This window comes from Dama dama, chromosome 18 (assembly GCF_033118175.1).
Source record: "Dama dama isolate Ldn47 chromosome 18, ASM3311817v1, whole genome shotgun sequence".
In the NCBI taxonomy this organism is placed as follows: Eukaryota; Metazoa; Chordata; class Mammalia; order Artiodactyla; family Cervidae; genus Dama; species Dama dama.
The window spans coordinates 89446143-89473814 of record NC_083698.1 but is presented as its reverse complement, the minus strand read 5'-3'; the positions used below and the strand labels follow the sequence as shown (position 1 = coordinate 89473814).

The following is a 27672-nucleotide window of genomic DNA, read 5'->3' as shown; positions in this document are numbered from 1 at the left end:
TGAGGCCAGTTCTATATGTCATCATCAGATTATATGCAAGGATCTTGATATGTATCTGTAGAAGAAGATAAGGCCTTTTAAAAAGATAACCACAGTGATCACACCTCATATTTTTTTTTTTTTTTGGGGGGGGGTCCGACTGAAATCAACAAGTATTTATTGAGTGCCTGTTACACGCAAGATTTTGTTTCAGATACTTGGGACACGTCAGAGGATAAAACAACGGTCCCTGCCCTCATGGAGCTCACAGTCTAGCATTTACGACCACTTCACCTGGATGCAGTGACCCTGGGCAAGTCACTGCCTCTGTCCTCGGCCACCCGATGCAGGAGTAGGGAGGCCCAGCTCAGACACAGGGAACTGGCCGGCTGTGCTGGAGATGCCAACCAGGGCACCTGCCCTCAGCCCACCACCCAGACAGTCGAGAGGGCTAGAAGCTGGCTTTTAATGATAAAGTACAGGAGGCAGGGGCACTGACTGGCGCCGGTAGTCTGCTAGGCTGCTACCTCCGGGCCTGGGCCGGCTACACAAACTGCTGCTGCTGCTGCTGCTTCTTCGTGGCTGCCTTGCTGGCAAGGTCCTTGGCCTTCTCCGTAGCTGCCAGTGCCGTCTCCTTGGCCTTCTCCTTGGCTTCCTTGGCTGTTTCAACAAGGGTTTTGGGAGGGGCCTCACCTTGCAGCTTGGCCAAGATGTATTCAAAACCCTTCATAGTCTTGGTCACGTTGCTTTTGAACCGCGCGAGACCAAATTCCTGGACAGCTCTGGAGACACCAAATAAGCTAGAGGAGACCCAGGCTTCCCGGCGGATTTCGGTCCAGCCGCTGTTATCAGAGTTCACACGGTAAACACATCGTTCCTCCACCATCATCAGCCGGGCGTGGTTGATGTTCCAGGTGAAGGTGGTCATGGTCTGGTTTTGTGGGTCCACAATAGAATCCTCCAGGATGTACACTGAGTGAGCAACATTGGCAGGAAACAGTCGCTCAGCCCAGCGGGGCATCCTGTTCGTCTTGGTCAGGAGTCGTCGGGACAGGAGCTTCTGGTCAGAGGTCACCTCTCGGTGCACTATGTCTTCCGTCAAGACATGTTTGCTATAGGGATTCGGGTACTGCTGCCAGAAGGCAGGGAACACTTGGTCCCAGGAACTCCGTAGCACGCTCTGGCCCAGGAAATACTTCACCATCGTCCCGGCCGGGGCGGGCTCAGCGCCCGAGCAGCATCAGGGGTGCGGAGCCCGAGGGGCACACGGAGGCCGGGCTGGAGCTCGACGCTCGGCCGCCAGGCTAGCAGCAGATCAGTCGCTGCAGCGCCGCACCCAACCAGCCGCCGCCACCCCCGCCGCCATGATCTCATATTTTTATCTTATGAAGTATATAGCTTATATACATAGCCAGGCGGCGCAGTGATGAAGAATCCGCCTGCCAATGTAGGGAGACCCAGGTTTGATCCCTGGTTCGGGAAGATCCCCTGGAGGAGGAAATGGCAACCCACTGTAGTGTTCTTGCCTGGAAAATCCCATGGATGAAAAAGTCTGACAGGCTACAGTCCATGGGGTTGCAAAGAGTCGGGCACAACTGAGTGACTAACTCTTCACTTTGCCTCATACTAACAGGATATTTATACATCCAAAAAAAGATGTGTGTGTGCACATATATACAGAGTGTGTGTGTCTGTATATATATGTCAAGTATACAAAAATGTTTAAAAACCACAGTGAACATTTATATGGGGCTTCTAGATTGAACAGTTACCATCCTTTTACCATATTTGATTCTCTCTATATATACATGCACATGCATTTTACATATACACACACATATTTTTTTGCTCTAACATTGTGGACATCATTACATCTCAGCACATGAGTTCCTAAAAGTAAGAACATTATACATAACCATAATACAATTATCAGACCTTAAGAATGAATATTTTTATATCTGATAATCCAGTTTATATTCAGATTTCCCATTTGTCCAGAGACTGTTATATACCCCTTTTTTTCCTAACTGGAATAGTTTATGTTCACACATTACATTGTGTTGCTTTCTCTTTTTTTGGTGTCTTTGTCTAAAACAGTTCTGCCAACTTTTTTTTCCCCTGTGTGACATTGCCTTTTTAAGAATCCAGAACAGTAATCATGTCTTACATTGGATTTATCTTATTCTTTCTTCATGGTGCTATTTAATTTTTTATATTGTGTATTTCTTTGTTTTAATGTTTTGATTGGGTTTTTAAGATGACATGCTTTCCTTGTTGTAACCCCTTAGCCTGTTTCTCCTTCTTTCTTATACATTCTTAGCTTTTTTAATTTCACCTCTGTTGCTACAGAACTTTCTCAGGGAGGCTGTATGAGCTCATTTCGATGGAATAGAGGTGGAGACTTTAAAGGTCGAAAGTGGGATACAGACCTGCCCACTGATTCTGCTGTAAGTCCTCAGTTTTATTTTGTTTTCTCAGTTTGACATTTTTGTTATGGGTTTATTTTTCCATTATAAAATAAGCATTAAAAGAACTTACAGGGAATTCCCTGGTGGTCCAGTGGTTAGGACTCACTGCTTTCACTGATGTAAGCCCAGGTTCAATCCCTGGTCAGGGAACTAAGATCTGCAAGCTGCATGCCGTGGCTGAAAAAGAAAAAAAAAAAATTGAAAAAAATGTTTTTAAATAAAAAAAACTTTAGAAATTAAGTAGAAATAAAAAATTAAAATTGTACTGGCATCTTAACCCAACCACTGTTAATATTTTGGTGTATTTTCTTATTTTTTCTTTACTTAGATTGTGCTATTTTTAATGTTTTTATGATAGATGTAATCGTAAAATTTGTGTCCTGCTTTTTTTCACTTTTCAGTGTTTAAGTATTTGCATTATTACTCACTGTCATTTAACTGACCTAAAAGTTTTGGAAATATGTAGTGGCGGGGGGGATTTTTGTTTTTCTATCTTAAATACTGTCGGGAGTAACATAATGTATGTTTCTTTTTAATTTGGGGTTATGACTTTAAGAAAGATTCCTAGAATTAGATTTATGAAATCAACGACTATAAAGTTTTCAGCATTTAAATGTTTCTCAAAATTATGTTTGTTTTTTTTAAATGACTCTTGCATGTGAAAATGAAGTTTTAAATGCTGATACTCAAGAATTGAATATATGTGTATTTTATCTTGATTTTGCTGTTAATTAACTATATGAGGGTGAATAATCCACTTAACACAAAAGTAGGAATGTCTTTTATCTTTTCATTTTATAGATTTCATCTTACAAATATAACCACTTGAAAGCATTTTTGCTAATTCTTTCTCTGGGGAAAAATTTAAAATTTGCAATCATTATAAACAGATGTTTGAAAAGTACCACACATAGGTTTTCATGCTGACTTTGAAAAATTATTTCTTTGTCTTCAGATCATCATGCATGTATTTTGCACCTACCTTGATTCCAGATTACCTCCACATCCTAAATATCCTGATGGAAAAACATTTACTTCTCAGCACTTTGTTCAGACACCAAATAAACCAGGTATAAACAACCTCTCCTAAAAGAATGAGTTGAGCTTTTCACATGAAATAATGTAGTGGGGGCTTTTCGTTCGTTTTTTAATGTAGCCTATTTTCCTTTACAGATGTGACAAATGAGAATGTTTTCTGCATTTATCAGAGTGCTATCAACCCTCCCCATTATGAGCTAATCTACCAGCGTCATGTCTACAATCTTCCAAAGGTACTTCTAAATATAGCAGTTGCTATTACTAATGTCATGGATGACTTGCTTTGATATTTCTTTTAAAATTAGATTCTCTTTATGAAATAGGTAAACTTCTTAAGTTAGTGGGAAAGTGCTATTTTTATATCCCCTTTTTTTTAAAAATTCTGAAAGTAATATATACTTAATTTGGAAAAGTATGAAGAAAAGGAAGAAAAATTCATTCCATTACTTAGAGGAAGCCGTTACTATTTGGTGGGGTTTTTTTTTGTTCTTTTTTTTTTTTTAATTTCATTTTGGTCTTTCTTTGTACTTTTTTATGGGTTGAAATCATATTTGTATTAGTGTTATATCCTTTAAAAAATTAACATTATAACATAATTTTCCATGACTTTAAAAGTCTTCATAAAAACACTTTTTAATGACTATTTTAAAACTTCATAATAAAGATATAATTTATGCAACCAGTCACTCCCTGCAGTTGGATATTTTGGATGTTTCTAATCCTTCATTGTCATAAATACCTTTATGCATATGACTGTCTGTATTTTGGGTAATTTTTTAGCTCAAAGTCCAAAAGTGGAATTCTAGGTAATAGAATATTTTCAAGGCTGTTAAAATATATTATCAAATTCCTATATGAAAAATTTTATTGTACCAGTTTACACTTCTATCCAGGCATTTTACTCTTAACTATAGACATCAGTTCTGTTGATGACCTTTGTGGTTATTTTGTTACCAGCATCTTTACTAAAGAAATTTTATGTAGACTAAATCATAAATTGTATCCTTCATTCTGTCAGATACCCAGGAGAGGATATTTCATTTTTTTTTTTAAGTTTAATGTTTCAGCTTTGTAAGTGTAAATAATTTAGGCCATTTAAAGAAACACTGTCTTTAAAAATCATATATCCTAAAGATATTTTAGTCAAAACGCTTAAATCAGAGTGGACAGCTATAAGTTAATCAGTAAACTGAAAATCTAAATCAGGAGCTATTAATAGTTTGATTTTAGTGCTAGCAAAATGCTGCCTTGTCCCTTGTAGATAAAATAAATTTACATTTAATATATTACTTATACTGTTATATATCATAATGTATTTTATTTTATTTATTTTTTTAATATTTATTTATTTGGGTGAGTTGGGTCTTTGTTGCAGCATGTGGGATCTAGTCCCCTGACCAGGGATGAAACCTTGGTCTCCTGCACTTGAAGTGCAGAGTCTTAGCCACTGGACCACCAGGGAAGTCCCCATAATGTATTTTAAAGTGTGATTAAAGGTTTTTTAATCTCAACACTTTTGTTTAAGCTGTTAATTTTGGGGATAGTGTTTTGTGTGTAGGATATAGGGGTACTAACTTCAGAGTATCTCACATCCAGCCCTTCTTAAATGCTGCTCCCCTTGTGTGAACTTCCCAGTGTGTTTATTTCTGCTTATCTTTCAGGTCTCAACTTAAAAATATCTCTTCTCAGGGAGGCATTGCTTCACTGCTCTGGTTTTTATGTATTTGTTCCCATGGCACCCTGCACCTCCTCCTCTCTCAGAACATTCATCACATGTTAGTTCTGAGTTTCCTGTCTGCCTTTCCTTCTGCTAGACTTTAAGCTCCTTGATTACATGGATCCTCTCTGATTTATTCACCACAGAAGTCCCACTTATAGCACAAAAGTAGGCACTTCATTTAATGAATGAATGAAAGCCTGAATTACATGGAATTCTGAATTAGTAGAATATAAATTGATAGGATCCGCACTTACCTCTCAGACTGAATTTTTATTTTGGTTTGGTTTAAATCTTGCTGGGTCTTTTCCTTTGTTCCAGGGCCGAAATAATATGTTTCATACATTGTTGATGTTCCTCTACATTATAAAAACCAAAGAGTCAGGAATGCTTGGGTAGGTATTTGACAAGTACTTATTTTATACAGTTTTTCTTATGTTTGGATTCTGCAGAAGGCAGCATCATATACTGAAAAGATTTGTGGACTAAACAATACAAGACATGGCTTCTAGTACTGGCTCAGCACTTACACTAACCAGTTCTGCCATCTTGAGCAAGTCCATTAATTCCTTGGAACCTCCATTTCCCTATGAATAAAAAGGCAATTCAACCACATTATTGGCTTTTACAGTGGTGTCCCCCAGAGGGACAATTCGGATATATCCAGCTCTCGCCACTTTAAAATTAAAAAAACAAACAAACCAGCTGGAGTCCTGTTTGTTCAGGCTATCCCATTTCAGACACAGAGCCTTCTGCAAAATATTTACACTTCCAAAGAGACTGACTCAGCACCCGTTCCATAATACTGTTAATTGGAATGGAAAAAAGGTCAGTTGAAACTATTTACTTTGTGTCTTCTAAATATTTAGTAATGAAGCTCACATACTGTTACAGTAAACTCAAAATTGCTGTCTTGTCATTTTGGTGATTTGAAATTTCAGTGCTTTAAAACAGTATGTGAAGTAAATGGACCCCAGCTAATGCTGGGTAAATCTGGTAATGCATGGGCTAGAAGTCTGAGAATCTGGGTTCTCGGTGCATCTCTGCCTGCACTAAGTAACCTGAGCCTAAAAAAATGAAAAGGGAAGAGCTGAATAGAAAGCATCAGTCTGTTCAGCTCTGATCTGCATGTTTCTGTTCAGTTCTATTTACGTGTCCTATTTAATGCAGGTTCTAGAACGGCACTGTCCGACACAGCAGCCACCAGCCACATGTGTGTGGCATTGAGTGTTTGAAACATGACTAGTCTAGGTTGAGATGGGCTGTCAATGTAAAAGATCCCCTGGAGGAGAAAATGGCAACCCACTCCAGTATTCTTACCTGGGAAATTTCATGGACAGAGGAGCCTGGAGGGCAACAGTCCACAGGGTTGCAAAGAGTCAGACATGACTGAGCATGTAGACATGCACTACAGTGTGAAATACGTAGACTAGAATTTAAAGACCTAGTATCAAATAATAAAGTAAAATATCTCGTTAATAATTTTGTATATTGATTGCATGTTGAAATAATATGTTGGATATACTGAGTTAAATGAAATATATTATTAAAATTATTTTCACTTGTTTCTTTTTACTGTTTAGTTTTTAAGGTTATATATTATATTCTGTTGGACAGCACTGCACTGGAGAAAGACAAACTCCTGTCTTTAATTAAACATATTAGATGCAAAGATTTTGGGGACATAAACTGAAATTTATAAACCGCTTTCTAAGAAATTTATCAGCTTCCTGTAGCATGTATTTTTTTAATGTAAGAAAGATTAAATAAGAAACTCGTTTTTGTCAGGCATCTCTGCTACCATGGTTCTTTTTTATTTTTTAATTACAAAAATAACACATGCTCAATGTAGAAACATTTAAATAATACAGCAGTGTATAAACTAGAAAGTGAAAACTCCCCTCTGATCAGCTTGCTCTCAGTGCCACTCCTTCAAGGTATCCACTGGGTTATCAGTTTGAGGTGTATGTTTTTCCAGTTACTTTATGGGGAAAGTTGATTTTGTTTTTATTTTTCATTTTGTTTAAAAATATATTGTACCCAAACATATTACCTTGTGAGCTGCCTTTTAATCTTATGGTATAGCTTGGATATTTTTCTGTGTTAATAAATAGACTTTTTTTCCTAAATTTTCTAGCAGCATTTGGTTATAGATATACATATAATTAGAAAGATGGAATGTGCTGTGGTTTTGTAATTCTTCATTTAAAAATGTTTCTGGAAGGTAATTTAGCAGTATTTTAAATAGTGAATTTTTAATTTTAATTGAAAATTTATCTTTTCCTCTAAAAATCTAAATCAATAATTGATACAAGCTTGTGTTGAGTGCCATATGTAGTTTGTCAAATACATACAAATGTAAAATCTTTAAAAGTACTTAGTGGGGCAGTGATTTACTCAGAGGCCGAAAAGAATTGATACAGTTCTTAAAGTGCTTATCTTCTCTGACTGAGCCGCTTATATGTGGAAACATAAGTGAAACATTTTAGACTAAAACTAATCTGTTTTATTTATTTGGAATTTTTTTAATCCAGGGGGAAAAAACTGAAACTACTAGCTTTTAAAATATGATTGATCTTTTTAATACATTGTAGGACAACCAAATGTTAAAAACTGCCCTCCTGCGTCATAAAGGAAATAAGCAAGTGGCTCAAATATAGTCCACTAGGAATCATGCCCATAATACAGCAGATTGATACAAATACATTATCAATTCAGTGCCACGTATTTGTGCAGTTACTGGAATGAGATGAATGTTTTACTTCCAAGAAGGAAAAAAATCTAGACAGAATTGACTGCACAGTAAAGTGTCCTGATTAGCAAAAGACACCATAAATGAAGTTTGAAACTAAGTGACAAACTGAGACAAGGCATTATAATTGTAATGCTTAGAGCAAAGCTAAGTTAATATCCATCATATATAAACAGCACGTAAATTAGAAAAGAAAAATACAGAAAATGGTCAGACATGAACGAAAGACTTTTTCTTAGAAGAGTGTTGTGCAGATGGTTGATAAACATGAAAAGAGGCTTAGTCTCATTTACAAGCAAGCCAAAATTAAAATTTGTTTTTTCCCTATCATACTGAAATTTCTCATTTGCCATGTTGTTGAGGATATGGAGAACTGAGAAAACACAGTTGATGAAATTTTGAAGGGCATTTTTGGTACATTTAAAAAAGATTTTTATCAAAATTAATACATACTCATAATTTTAAAAGTTACAGTGTGCTAAAATTTCATGACAGAAATAAGGCATTGCCAGTATTCCCCAAGCCCACCTCCCAAAAGCAACTGCTTAAAACTCTTCTAACTCCAGAGAGTAGAGCTGTGTAGTGCTCCTTTGACTGTCATCCTGTTAGATGAGACATTGTTCTCTTGCGGCCCTCTTCTCCTTCCCTGTTACTTTGAATACAGTTGTATTACGCTCTGGAGTAGATTTTTCTTTATATTATGTGCAGTAAGGCTTAATTTAAGCTATATTAGTAATACCCATATTTACTGAAGTATCCCAAATAATTAGAAAACTCCTAATTGAAATCAAATATGTAAAGTTCTCTAAGAGGCCTAGCACCTCTAAATCTCCATTTTAAAAAATTTAATTGACACTTTTACTTACTTGCTAAAATTGTCCTGTTAACTCCATCTGTTGTAATAGTTCTTGAGTTCCACTGAAAAATTAATTTTCAACACTCCATAAACTGTTCTAAATTTGGGTTTTAAGCACAGGTAAGAAAGTAATTACTGTTACTAGAATTCACCTGATAAACCATGTATAACATAATGATTGCAGAAAAGCACTGAATGTCAATTAAACTTGTATTCCTTGTAAAGACTCCTGTTATGTGGGGGGAAAAAAAGACCTTAAATGCTGGCAATCAATTTCACTAATTTTTTTTTTCTTCTTTTTTTAGGAGAGTTAATCTTGGCCTATCTGGTGTGAATATTTTGTGGATTTTTGGAGAGTAGTGGATAATTTAATTCCAAATATTTGGACTTTATTTGACTGAATCAGAAGTTGAATCTAAGCATCTGAGTCACTGCTCCTTCTGATATAAGATACTATGTGTATGTTACAGACTCTTTAGATGTACACAAAAAATAGTTAGTGTGAAACATATTCTACACCAAGAAAATTACCTTCAATTTGTTATCATTTCAGAAAAAACCACAACCCTTCAGATTTTTGTTGAGCAAAAACAGTGCAGTTACCCCTTAATTAATTCGAGTCCTTCTTCATTGTAACCACCAAATAAGAATCATTCACCTGATTGTTCCCCACAAAATTGTTTTTTCAGTTGAGTTATTTAGTATAAATAATTAAAAAGAAACAAGCAAATTGCTTATTTTTTAAAAATGTCTGTATTTCCCCAGTGTTTGGCAAATCAGCCCAAGGCCCAGATTTAAAGAAATGAGATAAACTTCTAAATAATGTTAATTCATGCATATTTTTAAAATACTACTGAAAGAGATTTGATGGTATTAATGTTTAAAAAGTCAGCTGTCTATGAAGTTCACAGATTTTGAACATGGTTTGAAAAATCCTACATGGTCTCAGTGATGCCCTCGCCCTTCCCACTCCAGTCTTGCCTTACCTCTCTCCTTCCCTGCCCCAGCCAGACTGGCCCTCTCAGTGGCCTCCATGCACTCCCACTGCTTGAGACATTCCTGCCCCACTCTTGGTCTTTCTGACCCTCTTCAGTACCCTTATAAGTTCTGCCTAAATGTTACTTTCCCAAGGGATTATCCCTTCCCATCCCCTTTCCATTCCCACCACCACCACCACCCAAGTCCCCCAGGCCCTCTGTTCTCTCTCCCGGTACCTTTCAACTTAGCTTCTTATCACCAAGAAGTGGTTTGAAATCACACTTGCACGTGCATCTCTTTATGTCTCTTTACACCTGAGCTGTTCAATTCCAGCAGCCACATAAGGCTATTAAGCACTTGAAACACACCTTGTCTGAATTGTAATGTGCTGTGAGTGTAAAATTACATCAGAGACTTGATATGAATAAAAGACCATAAACTAAATAGAAAAATAAAAAGTCAACTTGGGTTAAATTTAGCTGATAGAATTAAACTATTTAGGTCTTAGTCAAGAGGCTGAAGACATCAAGAAAACAATTGCCTTGGTTTTAATAACTCAGTTTCACTGTTCCCTAATATTGAGTTCCGTTCTTTAAGATCATATGCTATCTTATCTGTTTAAATTTCTTAGATGTGTTCAAAATATCTGGAGAGTAGGAAATTACCAAGTTTGTAAGTTTTCCTTGACTCTCCATCTATTTTTTTAATGTATAAGTAGTATATCTAAGGCTAGCTAGCATCTGTATATGTTTTCTGGGTTGACATATTATTAGAGACTGCTTTACCTGGAAAACCAGTATCTTCTCAAAAACTCCCATGCCGGTGTTACATATGCTGCTGCTTTTGTATAATTTGTAAATCTTTTTCCTGCTTTTAAAAAGTCAGAAGAAAAAAAGTCAGTCCAAAAAAAGGAGGTTTCTATCTTATAACTGCTTTTGATATGTGCTAGATTTGTTTGTTAGGATAAAATACCAATTAAACATGTTAAATATAAGAACATGTTACAGTCTAAGCTTACCATTTCAAAAGTTTGTATATCTACTTCACAATTATAAAAAATAAAAGATAATGTGTCATTTGTTATATTAAAGTTTATGTGTCAAAAATGCAATATATAGTAAGTATTTCACATAAAGTCTAATGGTACACGTTAAAAAAGGAAAGATTTTGTTTGCCTACTAAGGGTGGTATGGGTTACTATACTCTGGGTAGCTTTCATATTTTAATTTGTCTTCACAAATGTCTCAGCCAACATATATTATTATAGCTTTTATTAAAAATACTTTAATTAATTAGTTTGAATTCATACTTCAAGAAGATACTGCATTGCAAATGTAAATTTTTTGGTACTTCTGAGTAAATAATATTTTCTCTAATGTTATTTATAGTATATTTCTCACAAATTTTTCTTCACTTGACTCATCCTTATGGGGTCAAATACACTTAATCTTCTAGATTATGTTCACTGTATCATTCTTCTTTATGAATATCAGCCTTTTCTTCAGCCAGATTTGTTTTAGAAGCATGTTTAGGTGTTTATAATTTAGTTCCTACTGTGACATAATACTGTGTTGCTTGGCTTTCTCAAACAGATACACACTTAAAGCTGATATTTCAATGGTGAAGACAAGCAGCATATATATAGTTGGCACTTCTAAACTCAGCTTTGTAATATATATATAAATCCTTTGAATGAGGGCATTCCTTAAAGGTCAGGCTTTGGTCCTCTGTCTCACTGTTTATGCTTTTCCTTAAAGGTCTCATTCATTCTATGACTTACTCTGCACTTGATTCCCAAGTTCATCACCAACCATAACTGTCTCTCCTGAGCTCTAGTGTTAAATTTCCTGTGACCTGTCAGACATTTCCACTTGGATATCCTGCACATTCTTCATGTGTGGCACTGAATTCATATGTACTGAAACAGCTCCCTCTTCTCATATCCCTTTCTCTGTTCATTGTCCTACTAGTCGCCCACACTCAAAACTCTGCTTTCATCTTGATTCCTTGAGCTCCCTGGGTCCCCAGTCCAATCAGGCAGCAATCTCATCCATTCTTTCTTAACAATGTCTCTTGCAGCTGTCCCTTTCCATCTCTGCTGCCACTATGCTCATTTATATCCTTATCAACTCACATAGGACTACTACAATAGCCTAATTAATCTCACAGCTTCCTAATTGTTGCCATGCTTCCAGATTTTCCAATTCATCCTGCATGTCCTCCTCAAATTCATTTTCCTAAAACACTTGTTTGATCAGTTTTGTTCTGGTAAATTCCTTGGCCTGACATTTAAAGCCCTCCACAGTGTGGCCCCAGGCTAGCCTTATCCACCTGGATCCTTGGCTTTAGCCAAGGTAGGCTGCTCCTTGCTGAGCTGTCTGCACATGTACCTCCTGCTCTTCCTGATCTCTGGGGATGTCCCCTCCCCCTCTGCCCTTCCCTTGAGACTTTGCTCTAATTAAACCTACTATTTGGGGGAGTTGATCCTGACCGCTGCAGCTGGCATTAATTTCTCCTCCAAGGTGATTAGGTCTTTCCCCCTTTTTTGGCACTCAGCAGCCACATGAGTGAATCCAGAAGTGACTTGTAGTCTTGGTGGGTTCTCGTAGCTTGTCTCATCCAGTGTTCCATTGGTCTGAGCCATGCTGCTGTTCAGGCCGAGTTTGACGATGGCTAAAGCAATACTTCAGCCACCTCATGCAAAGAGTTGACTCACTGGAAAAGACCCTGATGCTGGGAAGGATGGGGGCAGGAGGAGAAGGGGACGACAGAGGATGAGATGGCTGGATGGCATCACTGACTCGATGGAAATGAGTTCGAGTAAAGTCCGGGAGTTGGTGATGGACAGGGAGGCCTGGCGTGCTACAATTCATGGGGTCGCAAAGAGTCGGACACAACTGAGCGACTGAACTGAACTGAAAGCTACCTTTTGGGAAAGGCTTGAGTTCTTTTCAAAGGATATCTTTTGAGCAGCAAGGAGCACTGGGTTTCCTTTTGCAGCCAGACTGTAGCCTGCTAGGCTCTACTGTCCATGGAATTCTCCAGGCAAGAATACTGGAGTGGGTTGTCATTTTCTTTTCCAAGGGATCTTCCTAACCCAGGGATCAAACCCAGGGTCTCCTGAATTGCAGGTGGACTCTTGCCATTTCATCCACCAGGGAAGCCTGTAACACTAAGAAGGAGGAAACATTTCTCAGGCCTGAAGAGCTGTAGCGGGGACACTGCCTAAAAAGTGTAGGCGTTAGGAAAACACACAGCCAATTCCTTGTACTCGGGGAATCTTCCTTAATGATCTGGTGTGAGGCCGTTGCACTTAACAGCAGCACATTGGCCCAGATGCTACAGGGTCCACTGTGAGGAGCTGGGAGAGGTCAGCCGGCCCAGCCATCTGTCCAGGTGGCTTCAGTCACAGCACTCCCCAGGTTATAGATAGGGCCAAGCAGCAGAGGGCTGGGATCTCCAGCAACAAGCCTTTTGGGAAGGATCTGGGAGGGGGCGGGGGGAACAGGTGGTTGTCTGGCCACTTGGAGTGAGAGCAGTTTGCACAATCAGCACCTGTGCTTCTTAGGCCCCAGTGACACTGCCGTGTCTCACTGTGTATGCCAGTGGCTTTGTGCTGAGACTGCAGGATTGTTAGGCATTAGCTCTGAGCCACGTCTCTAATTTGATCCCTGAATGGTCATCAGTAATTCCATTTCCACACCGAATGAACTGCACTGGCCAGGGCAATAGGTTATGGATTCTATGGAGGGTGGTACCTCAGTCAGCCTTAGGAAGAAGAGTCCAATATGGCAGGATGGGTATAGAGAACAACCTCATGTGTGCCCAGAATCCTGTTTACCCAGGACAGCAGTGACCCCAGAGATATTCCACAGCAAAGTCAACATGCAAACAATCTCAGGCACTGCTAAGGATGAAAGGTAAAGTTATAACTAAATCCTTTCATGCCCCCAAAGCAAATTGAATATTCCACAGTCCATCTGGCTAGAAGAGCCACTGGCTTGAACCAGCTGAGACTTGGGAGGACTGAACTCTGTCACTGTTGGGGCAGGGCAGTTAACCTTTTACACTGATTTCTGGGCATAAGAAAGATATTCATACCTCAGTGATCACTGAGAAGCTGAATGAAAATAATCAGTGTGCTTTAGGGTAAGGGAAAAAACAGACTTAAAAAGTCTTTCAGGGGATTTCCCTGGTGGTCCAGTGGCTGAGACTGTGCTCCCAATGCAGGGAGTCCGAGTTCAATGCCTGGTCAGGGCACTAGATCCCACATGCTGCAATGAAGATCGAAGATCCTGCATTCCTCAACTAAGACCTGACATGGCCAAATAAGTATTTTTTTTTTTTTAATAAAAAAGTCTTTCAGAATAACATTAATATAAAACTAGGAAATGGCTGTTTTGGCATTGTAAAGCAACCCTATCATTCTTGGACTGTGCTGAGATGTATATAGATCTTCATGCCTTGACACACTCACACCCAACCCTACTCTCCTACCCCAGCTGTATCTGCCTCCTGCTCCCTATTTGCTTCCCCGACCCCAGACCTGGCCATTCCCCAATCAGAGACAGTAATGCCCTTGTATCTTGAAGACTGGGCTTTCTGGTCTACCAAGAAAAACACTGTCTCCCTCCTTTACCATTTCTAAACTAGAAGGAAAAAATAACAACCCTGAATCAGACTCTGCTTTCATGAACTGCATCCCACAGGAAGAAAGTCAGAAGGTGGTGATCAGCTCTGTTGGGGGCAAAATTTGTTTTTTCAGAAGCCGAAGCCAGGCATGATTCTTCCTCAAATACATGGTGTGTAGACTGGAACCAGGAGCTCTGTGATAGTTTTGGCCAGGAATACAGGCATTAACTGGCTGAGCTGCAACTCCAAAGAAAGGCCCCTTTTGTTCCTAATGGGAAGGGTATCATCCACTGGACACCCTGAGGGGCAGAGGAGTAGTCCCGTTAAGTTGTCAAAGTGAGACTTGGCAGAAGGGAGTCTGTACTAAAGCCATCAGTCCCCAAACCTGGTGGTTTGAAAAGGTGTTTTACAGCTTCCATCTCAAGTTAGTTAACCAACATTAAAAATAAATTCAGTACAATGCTCTGCTTCCAGTTAAGTGCTCTGCATGAATTCTTTAAAGTTTTTTTTATGCCATCTCGAGAATTCCTGGAGTTCACTGACTTAAAGTGGTGGTTAGACTCCACTTAGACCAAGTGCCTTGGCTAGAACCTGGAGGCAAAGTCCACATCCTAACATACAGTGTCTCTTCAATAAAACACTAGGTGTTTTTCTGTGTAGCCAGAGAAAGGATTTTTCATTTAAACTGCTGTATCTAAGTTGCTACTTTTCCCCACCTCATTGTTGTTCAGTCACTCAGTCGTGTCTGACTCTCTGCGACCCCAGGGACTCCAGCACACCTGGCTTCCCAGTCTATCACCATCTCCCGGAGTTTGCTCAAACTCATGTCCACTGAGTCAGTGATGCCATCCAACCATCTCATTCCCTTCTCCTCCTGCCTTCAATCTTTCCCAGCATCAGGGTCTTTTCTAATGAGCATCAGGTGGCGAAAGTACTGGAGCTTTGGCTTCATCATCAGTCCTTCCAGTGAATATCCAGGGTTGATTTCCTTTAGGATTGACTGGTTTGATCTCTGTGCTGTTCAAGGGACTCTCAAGAGTTTTCTCCAGCACCACAGTTCGAAAGCATCAATTCTTTGGTGCTTATATCCACCAAAGAGCTCATTTCCAGCTCTCATATCCATACATGACTACTGGAAAAATCATAACTTTGACTATACAGATATTTGTAGGCAAAGTAATGTCTCTGCTTTTTAATACACTGTCTAGGTCTATCACTGCTTTTCTTCCAAGGAGCAAACATCATTTAATCTCATGACTGCAGTCACCATCCACAGTGACTTTGGAGCCCAAGAAAATAGTCTGTCAGTTTCCATTGTTTCCCCATCTATTTGCCATGAAGTGATGGGACCAGATGACATGATCTTAGTTTTTTGAATGTTGAGTTTTAATCCAGTTTTTTTCACTCTCCTCTTTTCCCCACCTCACAACTCTTATTTTCCCACACATCCTACCTCTCCACTCAACCAACCCCAGGCTGACTTGCCCTCTTGACCCTGACCTGGCACCTGTAATAGTGGGGCTATGCTAAAACAAGTACCCAAGGAAAACTGCAAGTCTCTTGATTGGACAGAACGCCTATGAATGATAAGCTTCTGTTAGACTGTGACTTCCTTATCGTTCTTAAGGGCAGGTGCATGTCAGGTGTTCAGTAAATATTTGTTGAATTAATAATTGGGTTAAGTAGACAGAATTCACTTGAAAAGCAATAATTTATTTTTTTGACTGGAATTTTTTATAAGTGTGCTTTCTATGCTAAAGACCATCATTGGGAAAGCAGGCAGAAGGCCCACACGTGGCCTCTGCATGTGACGTGGGCTTCATCATAACATAGTGGCTGAATTCCAAGGGCAAGTATCCTGAGAAAAAAGGGAGCAGGTAGAGGCAGAGCATATTACTTTTTACAACCTGGGCTTGAAAGTTCTGTGTTTCTTCCACTGCGTTCTGTTGATCAACATAGGTACAACTGAACAGTTTCAAAGGGAGAGGACATACAGAGAGCTCTCTGGCCGGAGAGTGGAAGTGTGGCAGAGGAGAGAGGAAGCAAGAAGCTGGCAACTGGCAGTGGATCTAAACTTGTAGAAGGAAAGGCAGAGGGCCTGCTCTACATTTTCATGCATTCCTTTGTGCTGGGCTCTATGAAAATTGATTCAGTAGTAAAGAGGAGGCATGGCGGTGGGAGAAATACCATCTAGATATGTATCTGCTGGTAGTTTCTCACTAGAAAGCAAAATTAGTGGCATCGTGCAGGCCCTTACAGCTGGAGCCGTATTAGGAGCAGCTGTAAGGGCTGGGAACACTCCGATCCATTATCAGAGTGGATACCATTAGCCCGTTCCCTGACACACCACATAGTTTCCTCTAAGCTTGTGTGTAATTGGACTAGAGCATGTGTTCTCTGAGCCACTTCTCTAGAATCTGCTTTCTCTAACGAGGAAACCAAGATAGCTTCAGTCTACTACACAGTCAGACTCTGTGGACAAGACAATGCATACCCTAGTTATGTATACTTCTAACAAAGGTACAAATGGATAAACATTTACCAAGTGCCTGCTAAGAACTAAGAATAAAAATGCAGTGATGTATCCTCTCAAGGAGCTTACAGATGAGAAACAGAGATGAGATTTACTGACTTTGAGGTCAATGCCCACAAAAAGGCCACATACCAGGGCTCATGAGGTTGTGGTGAACCTGCAAATTACTACAAATCTTTCAGAACACAACATGGGACTAACTGTGCGTTTCAGCCACTTCTGCTGCATAACAAATTGTCCCCAGACAATAATCATTGGTATCTCTCTCTGTGGATCAGGAATTCAGATAGGGTACAATGGGGATGGCTTCTCTCTTCTCCACAGTGTGTGGGGCTGGATGACTGAATCATCTGAAGGCTGTTCTCTCCCACATTCAGTGGTTGATTCTGGGTATTGACTGGGGACATCATTGGGAGTGCGGGCACAAGGCCCACATGTGGACTCTACATGTGGCTTGGGCTTCCTTATAACATAGTGGCTGAATTCCAAGAGCAAGTGTCTTAAGAAAGAGGGGGAGATAGAGACAAAGCCTACTACCTTTTATAACCTGGGCTTGAAAGTTCCATGTTTCTTCCACTGTATTCTGTTGATGAGATGGTTGGATGGCATCACCAATGTGATGAACATGAGTTTGAGTAGGCTCCAGGAGCTGGTGATGGACAGGGAAGCCTGGCATGCTGCAGTCCATGGGGTCGCAAAGAGTCTGACACGACTGAACAACTGAACTGAACTGATTCTGTTAATCAACACAGGTATAAAAAAATGAACAGTTTCAAAGGGTGAGAACATAGATTCCACCTCTCAATGGAGGAATATCCCACATCATAGCATGTGGGATGGGACATATATCGGTGTGACCATTTTTGAAAAATACAGTCTGCCACAATGTGCAAGGGCTTCCCAGATAGCTCAAACGGTAAAGAATCTGCCTGCAATGCAGGAGACCTGGGTCAGGAAGATCCCCTGGAGAAGGGAATGGCAACCCACTCCAGTATTCTTGCCTGGAAAATCCCAAGGATAGAGGAGCCTGGCGGGCTATAGTCCATGGGGTCGCAAAGAGTTGGACATGACTGAGCAACTAATACTTTCACTTCACAATGTGCAAAGCCCCCCAAAATGTTAATTTTATATTAAAATATTTTATATAAGATGTTAATGCTCTTTTAGCACTCTTTGGCTGGGAAAATATTCAACAGAAAAAGAGTTATGTCTAAGGATGTTCACTGTGTGCATTTGTTTATCCATCCATCCAACAAATGCTGATTGAAGCAGTGAGCTAGGTGCTAGGAATAGAAGCCTTAAGATTTCCTTTTTACTTTGAAATAGCTTTCTAGTCTATTAATAGCTCGACTATAACAAAACCCATCAAATATGTGATAGATGGTCTTATAAATTATAGTACGTTGACTCCGTAAGACACTTGGAGGTGGTAGTTTAGTCACTAAATCGTGTCCAACTTTTGTAACCGCAGGGACTGCAGCCCACCAGGCTCCTCTGAAGCTGGAGCAGTTACAGGCATGGAGACCTGTGAGGAGGCTGCTGCAGTAATCCAGGGCCTGGATGCCAGGGGTGGCAAAAAAGACTGGAGAGCATTTGCAGAAGAAAAATGGTCACAACTTGGTAACCTGGTGCACACAATGCCAACATTTCAGTTTAGGTTATTATGATATGAAGATAGTAGCACTAACAGAAACAGAGGAAGAGGAACTGGTTTGGAGCAGAAGAGAAATTTTAAACATGTTGAGTTTGAGATGCTATTGGGACATCGAGAAGGAGATGACAACCGATAGTTGGAAATACAAGTCTGAATCTCAAGAGACTTCCACTTTTGGCAGAACAATTTGACTATATCCCTTTCCCCCAAATGTTCTTATCCCAGCTATCTGTAACAGCTCCTCCCTGTCTTCACTAAGCCCTCTCCTCAAAAATCACCTCCTCAGACCCTTTCATGTTACCTCTGAAATGACATCCCTGGCACTTACCATCCTCATACCCCACCTGCTCAGTTCTTCATTGCATATACCTGAGATTTTACTTATTATCTGCTCCCTCCATTCGCATCCCCTTAGAGATGGAATGCCAGTCTCATCTTCCTGTTTGAGGAACTATACACTAAAGGGCATCTATGTATCAATTAGGCCTCCCAGGTGGCACAGTGGTAACAGTAAAGAATCTGCCTGCCAATGAAGGAGATGCAAGTTGGATCCCTAGGTCAGGAAGATCCCCTGGAGTAGGAAATGGCAAACCACTCTGTCTTGTCTGGGAAATCCCATGGACAGAGGAGTCTGGCGGGCTACAGTCCATGGAGTTGGAAAGATTTAGACATGACTGAGCAACTGAGCACACACATTTATCAATTCGCTCCTAAATAAATTTCTACTGTGAAATGATAACAACTAATAGCATGTGTTTTTTCTTCAGATCCTAGTCTAAAAGTTTCAAACTTATCTGCGATGTTACAGAAGAACACATACCAATGGGGTGGTGGCACACACATCCCACTGAATAGCACTTAATCACATGGACAGGACTTCCTTGGTGGCCCAGTGGTTGGGACTCTGTGTTTCCAATACAAGGGGCACAGGTTTAATCTCTCGTTGGGAAACTAAGATCCCATATGCTGCATGGCATGGCCAAAAAAAAAAAAAAAAAGTCACACAAACATAACTAACTGCAAAAGAAACTGGGGAAAGTTTTTTTTTTTTTTTTTTTTGTTCTGGCCATGACCAGCTAATAATCCTAGCACTTCAGAAGAAGCAGATAATGGGTATTAGGCAACAGCAGTAGTCTTTCCCTGCAGGAGATGTCTGAATCAATCTCCAGAGCCCTGGCTGCACCTAACTCCAAGAACAGTAACTGTGGATACAGAACTCCTGGTCCCCTTGAACAATTTAACTCTCATCAAGTGCTTCCTTAATTGCCTCACCCTCTCCGCCTTCCCCAGGGAACTGAAAATGAGGAAATGTCCAACATTTCAGTATTCCAGATGCCACAATACTATAAAACAAAAAACACTTCAGACTTGTCCATGGTTCTCCTTGACCAACATTCTAAGTATTTGTAGCCAGCATTAGCATCACAATTGCAGGATCCATTGTAAAATAAAAATGTGGGGCCCTTGTACAAAACTTATCAAGACTTTTAAGACAGCCACAACAGAGCATTAAACCCAACACAGGGCCATTCAAAGTGTGGGGTTCTGTATGACTACCCAGGTCACAGGCCTGTGAAGTCATTTAGTCTTTAAAAAAAGAAAGGAGTTGTTATATATTATGAAACCCACAGGCAAGTAATGTTGGCTTTTCAGCCTGCTTCAACTTTTAGGGGAGCTTTTTTTTTTCCTTTGTCATGGCTCTGAAAACATAGAAATGGCCTTGGGAATCAAACAGTTGGACTGTTTGATTTTACAGAAGCCCAGAGAGGATCTTGGGGCTTCCCTTATAGCTCAGTTGGTGAAGAATCCGCCTGCCACGCAGGAGACCTGGGTTCAATCCCTGGGTTGGGAAGATCCCCTGGAGAAGGGAAAGGCTACCCACTCCAGTGTTCTGGCCTGGAGAATTCAATAGACTGTCCATAGAGTTGCAAAGAGTCTGACTTTTCACTACTTGCACTTTCAGAGAGGATCTGTGAGTGTCTGGGATGTGGTTGGGTGCTGGTACCAGAGCCACTCTAGCAGTCTGACCCCTACACTGTGCCCCGTGGGCGCCCTGACTGCACTGCAGGAAGGGTCATTTTTCCCATCAGGCAGGCTCTGCGGTGTCAGGTCAGAGGCACCCTGGACAGTCTTGGGACTTCCCACTGCTTTCTTGGGCTAGACTCCTCTTCCAGGCTCTGGTCAAAGCAGAGAAAAAACAAGCAGAAAGTCACCTTGTTCTTGATTCCCTTTAGGGGAGGTACTGCTGGTCATGGAAAGGCTGAGTGGCTGGCCTGAGAAGGAAGAGCTTGGCGACTGCGTTCCCACGCTCCCTCCTCAGATACCTCCTGGTGGTGGTTCTGTGCCCCTCTAAGTGGGCAGAGGTTACAGGAGGGCTGCCTGACACAGCAGAGGGTTCACCCTGACAGACACTGGCCGGGGTGAGGTATGGGCACACAGACAGTCATCCTGGTGGAGGCTGGAGCAGGAGACAGCAAGCTGGGGAGGGCAGCGTGGGGGCTGCGCAGAGCAGAAGCAGGGGCAAGGACAGATGAATGTGTCACGGAGAGCAGGCGCGCGAGTTGTCAGATGGGCACGCTTTTCTCCAGGGGAAGGAAGGCTGTGCGAGACGTGAGAGAGAAGAGCGGAGTGATTAGCAAAGCAGGGATTGAGTCACGCATCCAGTCTCCAGAGCAGCGTGTGCAGGCTGCGGGCTCTCCCGGGTGCAGATGTGGTGGCAGGCAGCCCAGCAGGCTCCGGCAGAGGTGCCAGGCTTTCTGCGGGCCTCGCGAGGTGGGGCCTGGAACCGGGGGTCTGATGGCCACCTGGCTCCGGGCTGGGATCCAGAGTCCACGGGCATCTCTGCCTCTGGGCCTCCTCGCTGGCCTCAGACACCCTCCCAGTGAGCAGGCCTGATGTCCCTCCCCCGCGCCCCCCCCACACACACTGAGGACTCAGGGTTTCTGAAGAGCTCAAGGGAGGCAGAAGTCCCCCCAGGCTCCCTCCCAGCGCCACTCTGGCCTGAAGGACAGAACCTGCACCCCGTGGGTGAAGGAGAGAGTGTCCAGGTCTAACGAACCCCGAGGTGCTGGCAGTCACGGTCACACCACCGCAGGCAGTCCCTGCCTCCCCATGACTCCTAGGCCTGTGTCCACTAGGTTTCTGGCTCCCTGGGGAGTTGTGGTAAAGAAACCCTACAATTGCTCTTCCCCGGAGGCGGAAAGCTGTGAGTGGCTTCTCATGCCACCAGGTCCCTCATCGCGTGGGTTCCCTGGTCCCCACAGCCCCGGAAGATGAACGTCCTGCGGCCCTGTTTCTAGGATTCTCTTTTCAGAGCCGATGGCCCCTCCCCCCTGGGCTCTGCTTCTCTGGGGTTCATCAAAGTTGGGGAGAGCAGAGGGCCGAGGCCGGGGGTGACAGGGAGCCCACGGGAAGGGGCTGTTCAGAAACGCAGGGCCGAGCGCACGTCTGAAGCCGCAGGATGCCCAGCTCTGCCCGGGGGCCCTGGAGCGCTTCTGTCCCGGAACTCTGCCCTCCAGCGGGAGGGAGGAAGGTCTGCAAGGGCCTCTCCCCACTCCCGGGCCCTGGAGTTATTCTAGCATCAGCTCCACCCTGATCCAGGCGGTCACCCGGCTGCCTCGCGCCAGATGTTACCCTGCCCACAGCCGTGCCAATGTCTCCTCGAGGACCAGGGAGTTCTTCACATCCTGGCCTGGTCACTGATGCTCGCCCCTCTGCTGCCAGAAGCTTCTCTGCCCTTGCTGAGGAGAGGTGGGGGTGGGGCGGGCGCCAGGAGGAGGAGGCCACACGTCTCTGGCCCCCGCAGTTGAGGGCCGGCCAGGCTTGCCGGCCTCTGTCCCGGGCTTGGCCCCGCACGCGGCCCTGCGTGTCCCCTCCCTCCTCCTGCATCCCTCGCGGAGGCATGGACCGTTCTGAGGCTGGGGCTTCTGAAGCTGCTTTCACCTTCCGCTCACGTTCCCCGCCTCCATTTTCTCTGTCTGCAAAATGAGATCAATACATCTCGGCTCTGAGGTAAGAGGCCCTCCCAAGGCATTGCTTGGGAGGGAACAACAGGCCCGCCGCTCCAGGCAGTGACGCGCTTTCTTTCCAAAGACAGAGCGAGCGGCCTCGTGCTGCTGCCTCCTGCGTCACCGCGTGGGCGGCCAACTCCCCAACGTCGCCTAGAGGCCGGGACAGGGGTGAATGGCTGTGTGTGTGTTTTGGGGGGGGGGGGGGGGGTGTCTGTCTCCCTGGTATGTTTGGTGTGTGTGTGTGTGTGTGTGTGTGTGTCGGTCCTTGCTATATTTGAGGTGTGTGTGTGTGCGCCCCCGGTGTATTTGGGGTGTGTGTCCCTGGTATATTTGGGGGGAGTGTGTGTGCCCCTGGTATATTTGGGGTGTGTGTGTGTGTGTGCATGTGCGTGCCCTAGTATATGTGGTGTGTGTGTGCTGTGTATTTTGTGTGGTATATGTGGAGAGGTGTGTGTGGTGTGGTATGTGGCTTGGATTAGAGGCTGAGACAGGGGTGAATGGTCCTAGTATATCTAGGACCCTAGTATATCTGGGATCTGTAGGGGGGTATGTATTTCATGTTGTGTATGTGGAGAGGTGTGTATGGTGTGCTATATAGCTTTTCTGTGGTGTGGCATGTGTGTCTAATGTGGGACTGTGTACACAGCTGGTACTAATCTGTTTATGAAATAAAAAGAGGGCAAGAGACACTCTTAAGAGGCCGTGGGGTCCTCTTCCCTGAGGCTGTCCCCTCAGCCCCTTGGTCTGCACCCCCACACCCTCTTCATTAGATGAATGTTGGAGAGGAGGCAACTCCTAACAGACCTAGAGCAGATGTGGGTGCAGCTGGGGCAGGGCAGCAGGTGGCTGTCCTTAGCCAGCATGTCCTGGGTTGAGAGCCGGGTTCAGTGCACCCACTGCTGGTGGGCTGCCTGGAGCTCTTCTGCAGGGAATAGGACCTGAAGCTGCACCCCACCATTAGACCCCAGGCAGCAGGATTTGGGGGAGCGTGCAGCACAGCCTCAGTGCCTCTCTCCAGGATTATATGCCAGGCAACCCTCCGGGGGAGCAGGAGGAACTCGAGGTTTTCAGGGTAAAATGTCTTAACAGGCTCTTAGCCTCCCTCTCCCCAATCTGTTGTTGTTCAGTCACTTAGTTGTGTCTGATTCTGTGACCCTATGGACTACAGCACGTCAGGTTTCCCTGTCCTTCACCATCTCCCCAAGCTTGCTCAAACTCTTGTCCATTGAGTCAGTGATTGATGCCATCCAACCATCTCATCCTCTGTTGTCCCCTCTCCTCCTGCCTTCAATCCTTCCCAGCATCAGGGTCTTTTCCAATGAATCAGCTCTTTGCACCAGGTGGTCAAAGTATTGGAACTTCAGTTTCAGCTGGAGATTAACTCATGTTATAGCAAAAGCATTTAGGTTTTGCATTCAGAGCTCCAACTCTCCTGCTTACCAGCTAAGTGGCCTTGGGCAGGTTTCTTAACCGAGTCAGATTTTAACTGAAGCCTGTGAAGCCCAAAGTCATACAGAACTACTATGAGCGCTTTCTGGAAAATAGAGACTGACAACACTCCCTGCAGAGAGGAGCTGTGAAAGTCATTCACGGCTAACCAAGCCCTATGGACAACGAACTCCAGGGCACCTAGCCAACAGCGTCTCCATCCTCTGTCCTGTCCGAGTCCTCTCCCAATCCTGATCTCATGAAAAGGAAACCAGAAAGGCTCTATTACTTGGCTTCTATCTGACATCTTGAAATTTAAGGACTTTAATCAGTAGAACTTTAAGGAGTTAAATAGTTACAATAACAAGAAAGCTGCCAGCTGGCCCTTCCAGTGACCTTGCCAGAGTGTGAGGGAAATGGATGGCACCATCTGGGTTTGACTTCCCTCCTGGGGAAAAGTGAGTGACTGCAACACTTTAGGATCAAAGTTTACCCAAAGATAAGCTGTGGCCCCAAACAGCTTATATCTAAAGTATCATCTGCTTCCTGCATCCCACTGCCCCCACCCCACCCCAGCCCTCCTCTATGCCCTGTTCCAGGTCCACAATTCCAACATGGCGTCTTGGGAAGGGCTGACGGCACCACAAGAGGGCTCCCAGGGAAGAAATGTGGAAAAGTCTAAAAAGGCAGGGAGTTGATAACACTGGTTGAAAAGACAAGAAAAGGGGTGAATTCTTCCCTCAAGTCCAAGTCCAGGATTTCCCAGGCCTCTTCTGGAGGCCATCCTGCTGTCATTGGGGGAACTTACAGCTAAATCTGTGAAGGAAAGATAGAGCAGTCTTCCCAGCGGTGACCATCGAGGCAGGATCGGGAAGGAGTGTTGGTGGTTCACGCTGACTTTCCCTTTTTTTGCGGAACCACTGACAGGAAGCCTGAATTTCGAGACTGGAAGGCCGCCCAAAAACTCCCATGCCCCCACCCCTAGCCCCAGTAATGGCTGACGAACGTGATGCCCCACCTTATCCCTGGGAATAAGAGACTAAGGGAGCAGGAAGAAGGCAGGATTGAAACTCAGGCTGAGGCTTAGGCTGCTCTTGGAAGTGCTACTGTGAGGAAAGGGCTGGGCTCTTCTCTCCCCAAAGGGATGTATATGATGCGGCAGTTTGGGGGACATCTCCCCACTGAAGGACATGCTGCAGCCTTGCACTGCTTGGCCAGCTTCGCCCTCTCACCTCGCTGCCCCTCAGACTCCTTTCTTCAGCTCTGGAAGCTTTGCCCCCTTTGACTGGTAGGACACCACAAACTGGAGGTTGTCAGCGTCTCGGCCACTCGTGCCCTTTCTGAAGGAACTGACTGTCAGTCATCCTCCCAGGGAGCAACTTGAGCTACAGAGGTTGGGGTGGCCTGACCGTGGTGGGAAGAAGTGGTGGTGAGGAAGAGCTCGCTTCCTGAAGCACAAGAAGCAAACCCCGGAGAGCCTCATGAGGTCAGCCAGGGCTTGAGGTGGGAATGGGGCTGGGGGGATGGCAGCTGGGTGGATGGTGCAGCTCCCGAGGCTGGGACCAGAGCTCCTCCCAGGCTGTAAAGTATGGCACCCAGGAAGAATCTAATCAGATGCCTGCTGACACTGGCACTTTACAGGTCACTTTTTTTTTTTCTTCTTGGGCTAGGGTCTCACAACCTTTGGAGGGCAGTTTTTCTCATTTCAGAGGGGAGGAAAGCAAGGTCCAGAAGATCACATTCCGAATAGAATCGTGAGACTCAAAGTCACGTTTGGTTTAAAGTTCATGTAACTAACCCCCCGGGGCCTGGCCAGCTGGGTCCAGGTGCACCCAGGGCATCAGAACCTACTCAGCTGCTGGCTTGTCCCTCCACAGGCGGAAATCACATGACCCAAGGCTCAGCGCCACCCATGCCAGTAAAAAGACACTGAGTCTTCTTTTTTAATCCTTTAAGAGATAGTATAGAGAATACTCTTATGCTTACTACTCAAATTTGTCTTATACCTACTACTCAGCCCTGAGTTGGTGTTGAAAAAAAATTTTTTTAAGAAAAAACATAATAGATAAACTGTAGTATATCCAGATAGAGGAGTATTATTCAGCACTTAAATGAGCCATCAAACTATGAAAAGACATGGAGGAAACCTAGTGAAAGAAGCCAATCTGAAAAGGCTACATACTGAAAAGGCTACATTACCCCAACTATGACATTCTGGAAAAAGCAAAACCATGTAGACAGTGAAAATATCAGTGGTTGCCAGGGGATGAGGGGAGGGGAGGTGAACTGGTAATACACAAAAGATTTTTAGGGCAGTGACATTATTCAGTATGATACTGTGATGGTAGATACATGTAACATGTATCACTCTCTCTTTTTTTTTTAAATATGAAATGCTTCACAAATTTGCATGTCATCCTTGAGCAGGGGCCATGCTAATATTCTCAGCATCATTCCAATTTTAGTATATGTGCTGCTGAAGCAAGCACTGTAATATGTATCTTTAATTTTAAAAAGTATTAATAAAATACGTAGAATGTGCAAGAGTAAACCCTAAGGAAAACTGGATTATGCCTGCTTATGATGTGTCATCCTTTGCAACAAACGTACCCCTCTGGTGGTTGACGTTAATAGTGGAAGAAGCTGTGGCTGTGTAGCGGCAGGGAGTACATGGAAAATCTCTGTACCTTTCTCTGTTTTGCTGTAAACCTTAAACTGCTCCAAAAAAAAGATAATCTTGTAAAAACCAAAAAGTACAGAAACATTAAGAACAATAACACCTAAGTCTCTACACAAAGCCTCTACAGTGCCCCCATGGAAGTAGTTCTGTAGGTCAGTCATAACAACATACTGCAGACCTGCTGACTTCAACAGAAATTGTCACATAGCTCTGGAGGCTACCCGTTCTGGATCAAGATTTGACAAGGTTCATACCTCTCTCCTAGCTGTGGTGGTTGGCTGGTAATCTTTGGTGTTCCTTAGCTTGCAGATGTATCACCCGTTTCTGCCTTCCCATTCACATGCTGTTCTGTGTGTCCGTGTGTGTGTGTGCAAATTTCCCCTTTTTCTAAACACGCCAGTCATGTTGGATTAGGTAGGACCCATCTTAATGATTTTATTTTAATTTATCTCGTAAAGACCCTATCACTGAATAAGGTCACTTTCTGAGGTACTACACGTTAGGACTCAACATATCTTTTTTTGGGGGGACACAGTGCAACCCATAATGCCTGCTGAGGACACAGCCTTGCTCCAACATGTGGCAGCTGGTTGAGTGCTCTGTTGCTATGGAGCCATTCAGACAGTGTTTATAACCAGCCTCGGCCAAGCAGATTTTATTCCATCTTGGAGTCTCACAGGTAATTTCACAAGCAGACTGCCACTCATACCTGCTCTCCCATCAGAGCAGCCTGTCAACTGGCAGCGTGGTTACACGTATTTTTCAGGTGTCCCTGGACAGGTCTACACGTGGCAGGTCAGCCTGCATTCAACAAGCACAGACAAGTCTCCACCAGAGGGTCTCAGGGAACCTAGGCACTCTCAGAGCTTTTCTCTTTCCCATCTGTCTCTGTTGCAAAGAAGCCATGCCAGACGTTCCACTAGTGAGAATTTTCTCAAGATGTGTTG

The 27672-nt window shown here is 43.3% G+C and overlaps 3 protein-coding genes and 2 non-coding genes across 7 annotated transcripts in view; 2 read left to right on the top strand and 3 right to left on the bottom strand.

Moving 5' to 3' along the window:
- Positions 1-5567, bottom strand: part of SSMEM1 (serine rich single-pass membrane protein 1) — a 33977-nt gene extending 28410 nt beyond the window's left edge. Inside the window, exons 1-2 of the transcript XR_009696742.1 lie at positions 5460-5567; positions 2518-2624 (exon numbers count right to left, since the gene is read on the bottom strand). The gene's annotated coding sequence lies outside the window, so the exon portion shown is untranslated. The remainder of the gene's footprint in view (positions 1-2517; positions 2625-5459) is intronic.
- TMEM209 (transmembrane protein 209) overlaps positions 1-11104 on the top strand; it is a 30048-nt gene extending 18944 nt beyond the window's left edge. For 2 of the 3 annotated variants that reach the window (XM_061165798.1, XM_061165797.1), the window contains exons 11-15: positions 2329-2426; positions 3403-3517; positions 3621-3718; positions 5524-5597; positions 9116-11102. In XM_061165798.1, coding sequence (XP_061021781.1) covers positions 2329-2426; positions 3403-3517; positions 3621-3718; positions 5524-5597; positions 9116-9170 — 440 coding nt within the window. In that variant the 3' untranslated portion in view covers positions 9171-11102. Of the gene's footprint in view, positions 1-2328; positions 2427-3402; positions 3518-3620; positions 3719-5523; positions 5598-9115 lie in introns of all 3 variants that reach the window. The other variant, XM_061165799.1, reaches the window with a different exon arrangement.
- Positions 197-1350, bottom strand: LOC133072486 (PRELI domain-containing protein 1, mitochondrial-like). The gene has a single exon (XM_061165801.1). It carries the CDS (start codon positions 1181-1183, stop codon positions 524-526), a length of 660 nt encoding a protein of 219 aa, XP_061021784.1. The 5' UTR covers positions 1184-1350; the 3' UTR covers positions 197-523.
- On the top strand, positions 2525-2597 carry TRNAE-UUC (transfer RNA glutamic acid (anticodon UUC)). The gene has a single exon. It is a non-coding gene; the product is annotated as a tRNA-Glu (tRNA).
- Positions 11105-26427: 15323 nt separating the features above from the next.
- LOC133073161 (U6 spliceosomal RNA) lies at positions 26428-26534 on the bottom strand. The gene has a single exon (XR_009696870.1). It is a non-coding gene; the product is annotated as a U6 spliceosomal RNA (small nuclear RNA).
- Positions 26535-27672: the final 1138 nt, after the last annotated feature.

What these genes read in the sequence shown, in the direction of transcription:
- LOC133072486 (XM_061165801.1), bottom strand. Translation starts at nt 1,183, where the DNA reads ATGGTGAAGTATTTCCTGGGCCAGAGCGTGCTACGGAGTTCCTGGGAC.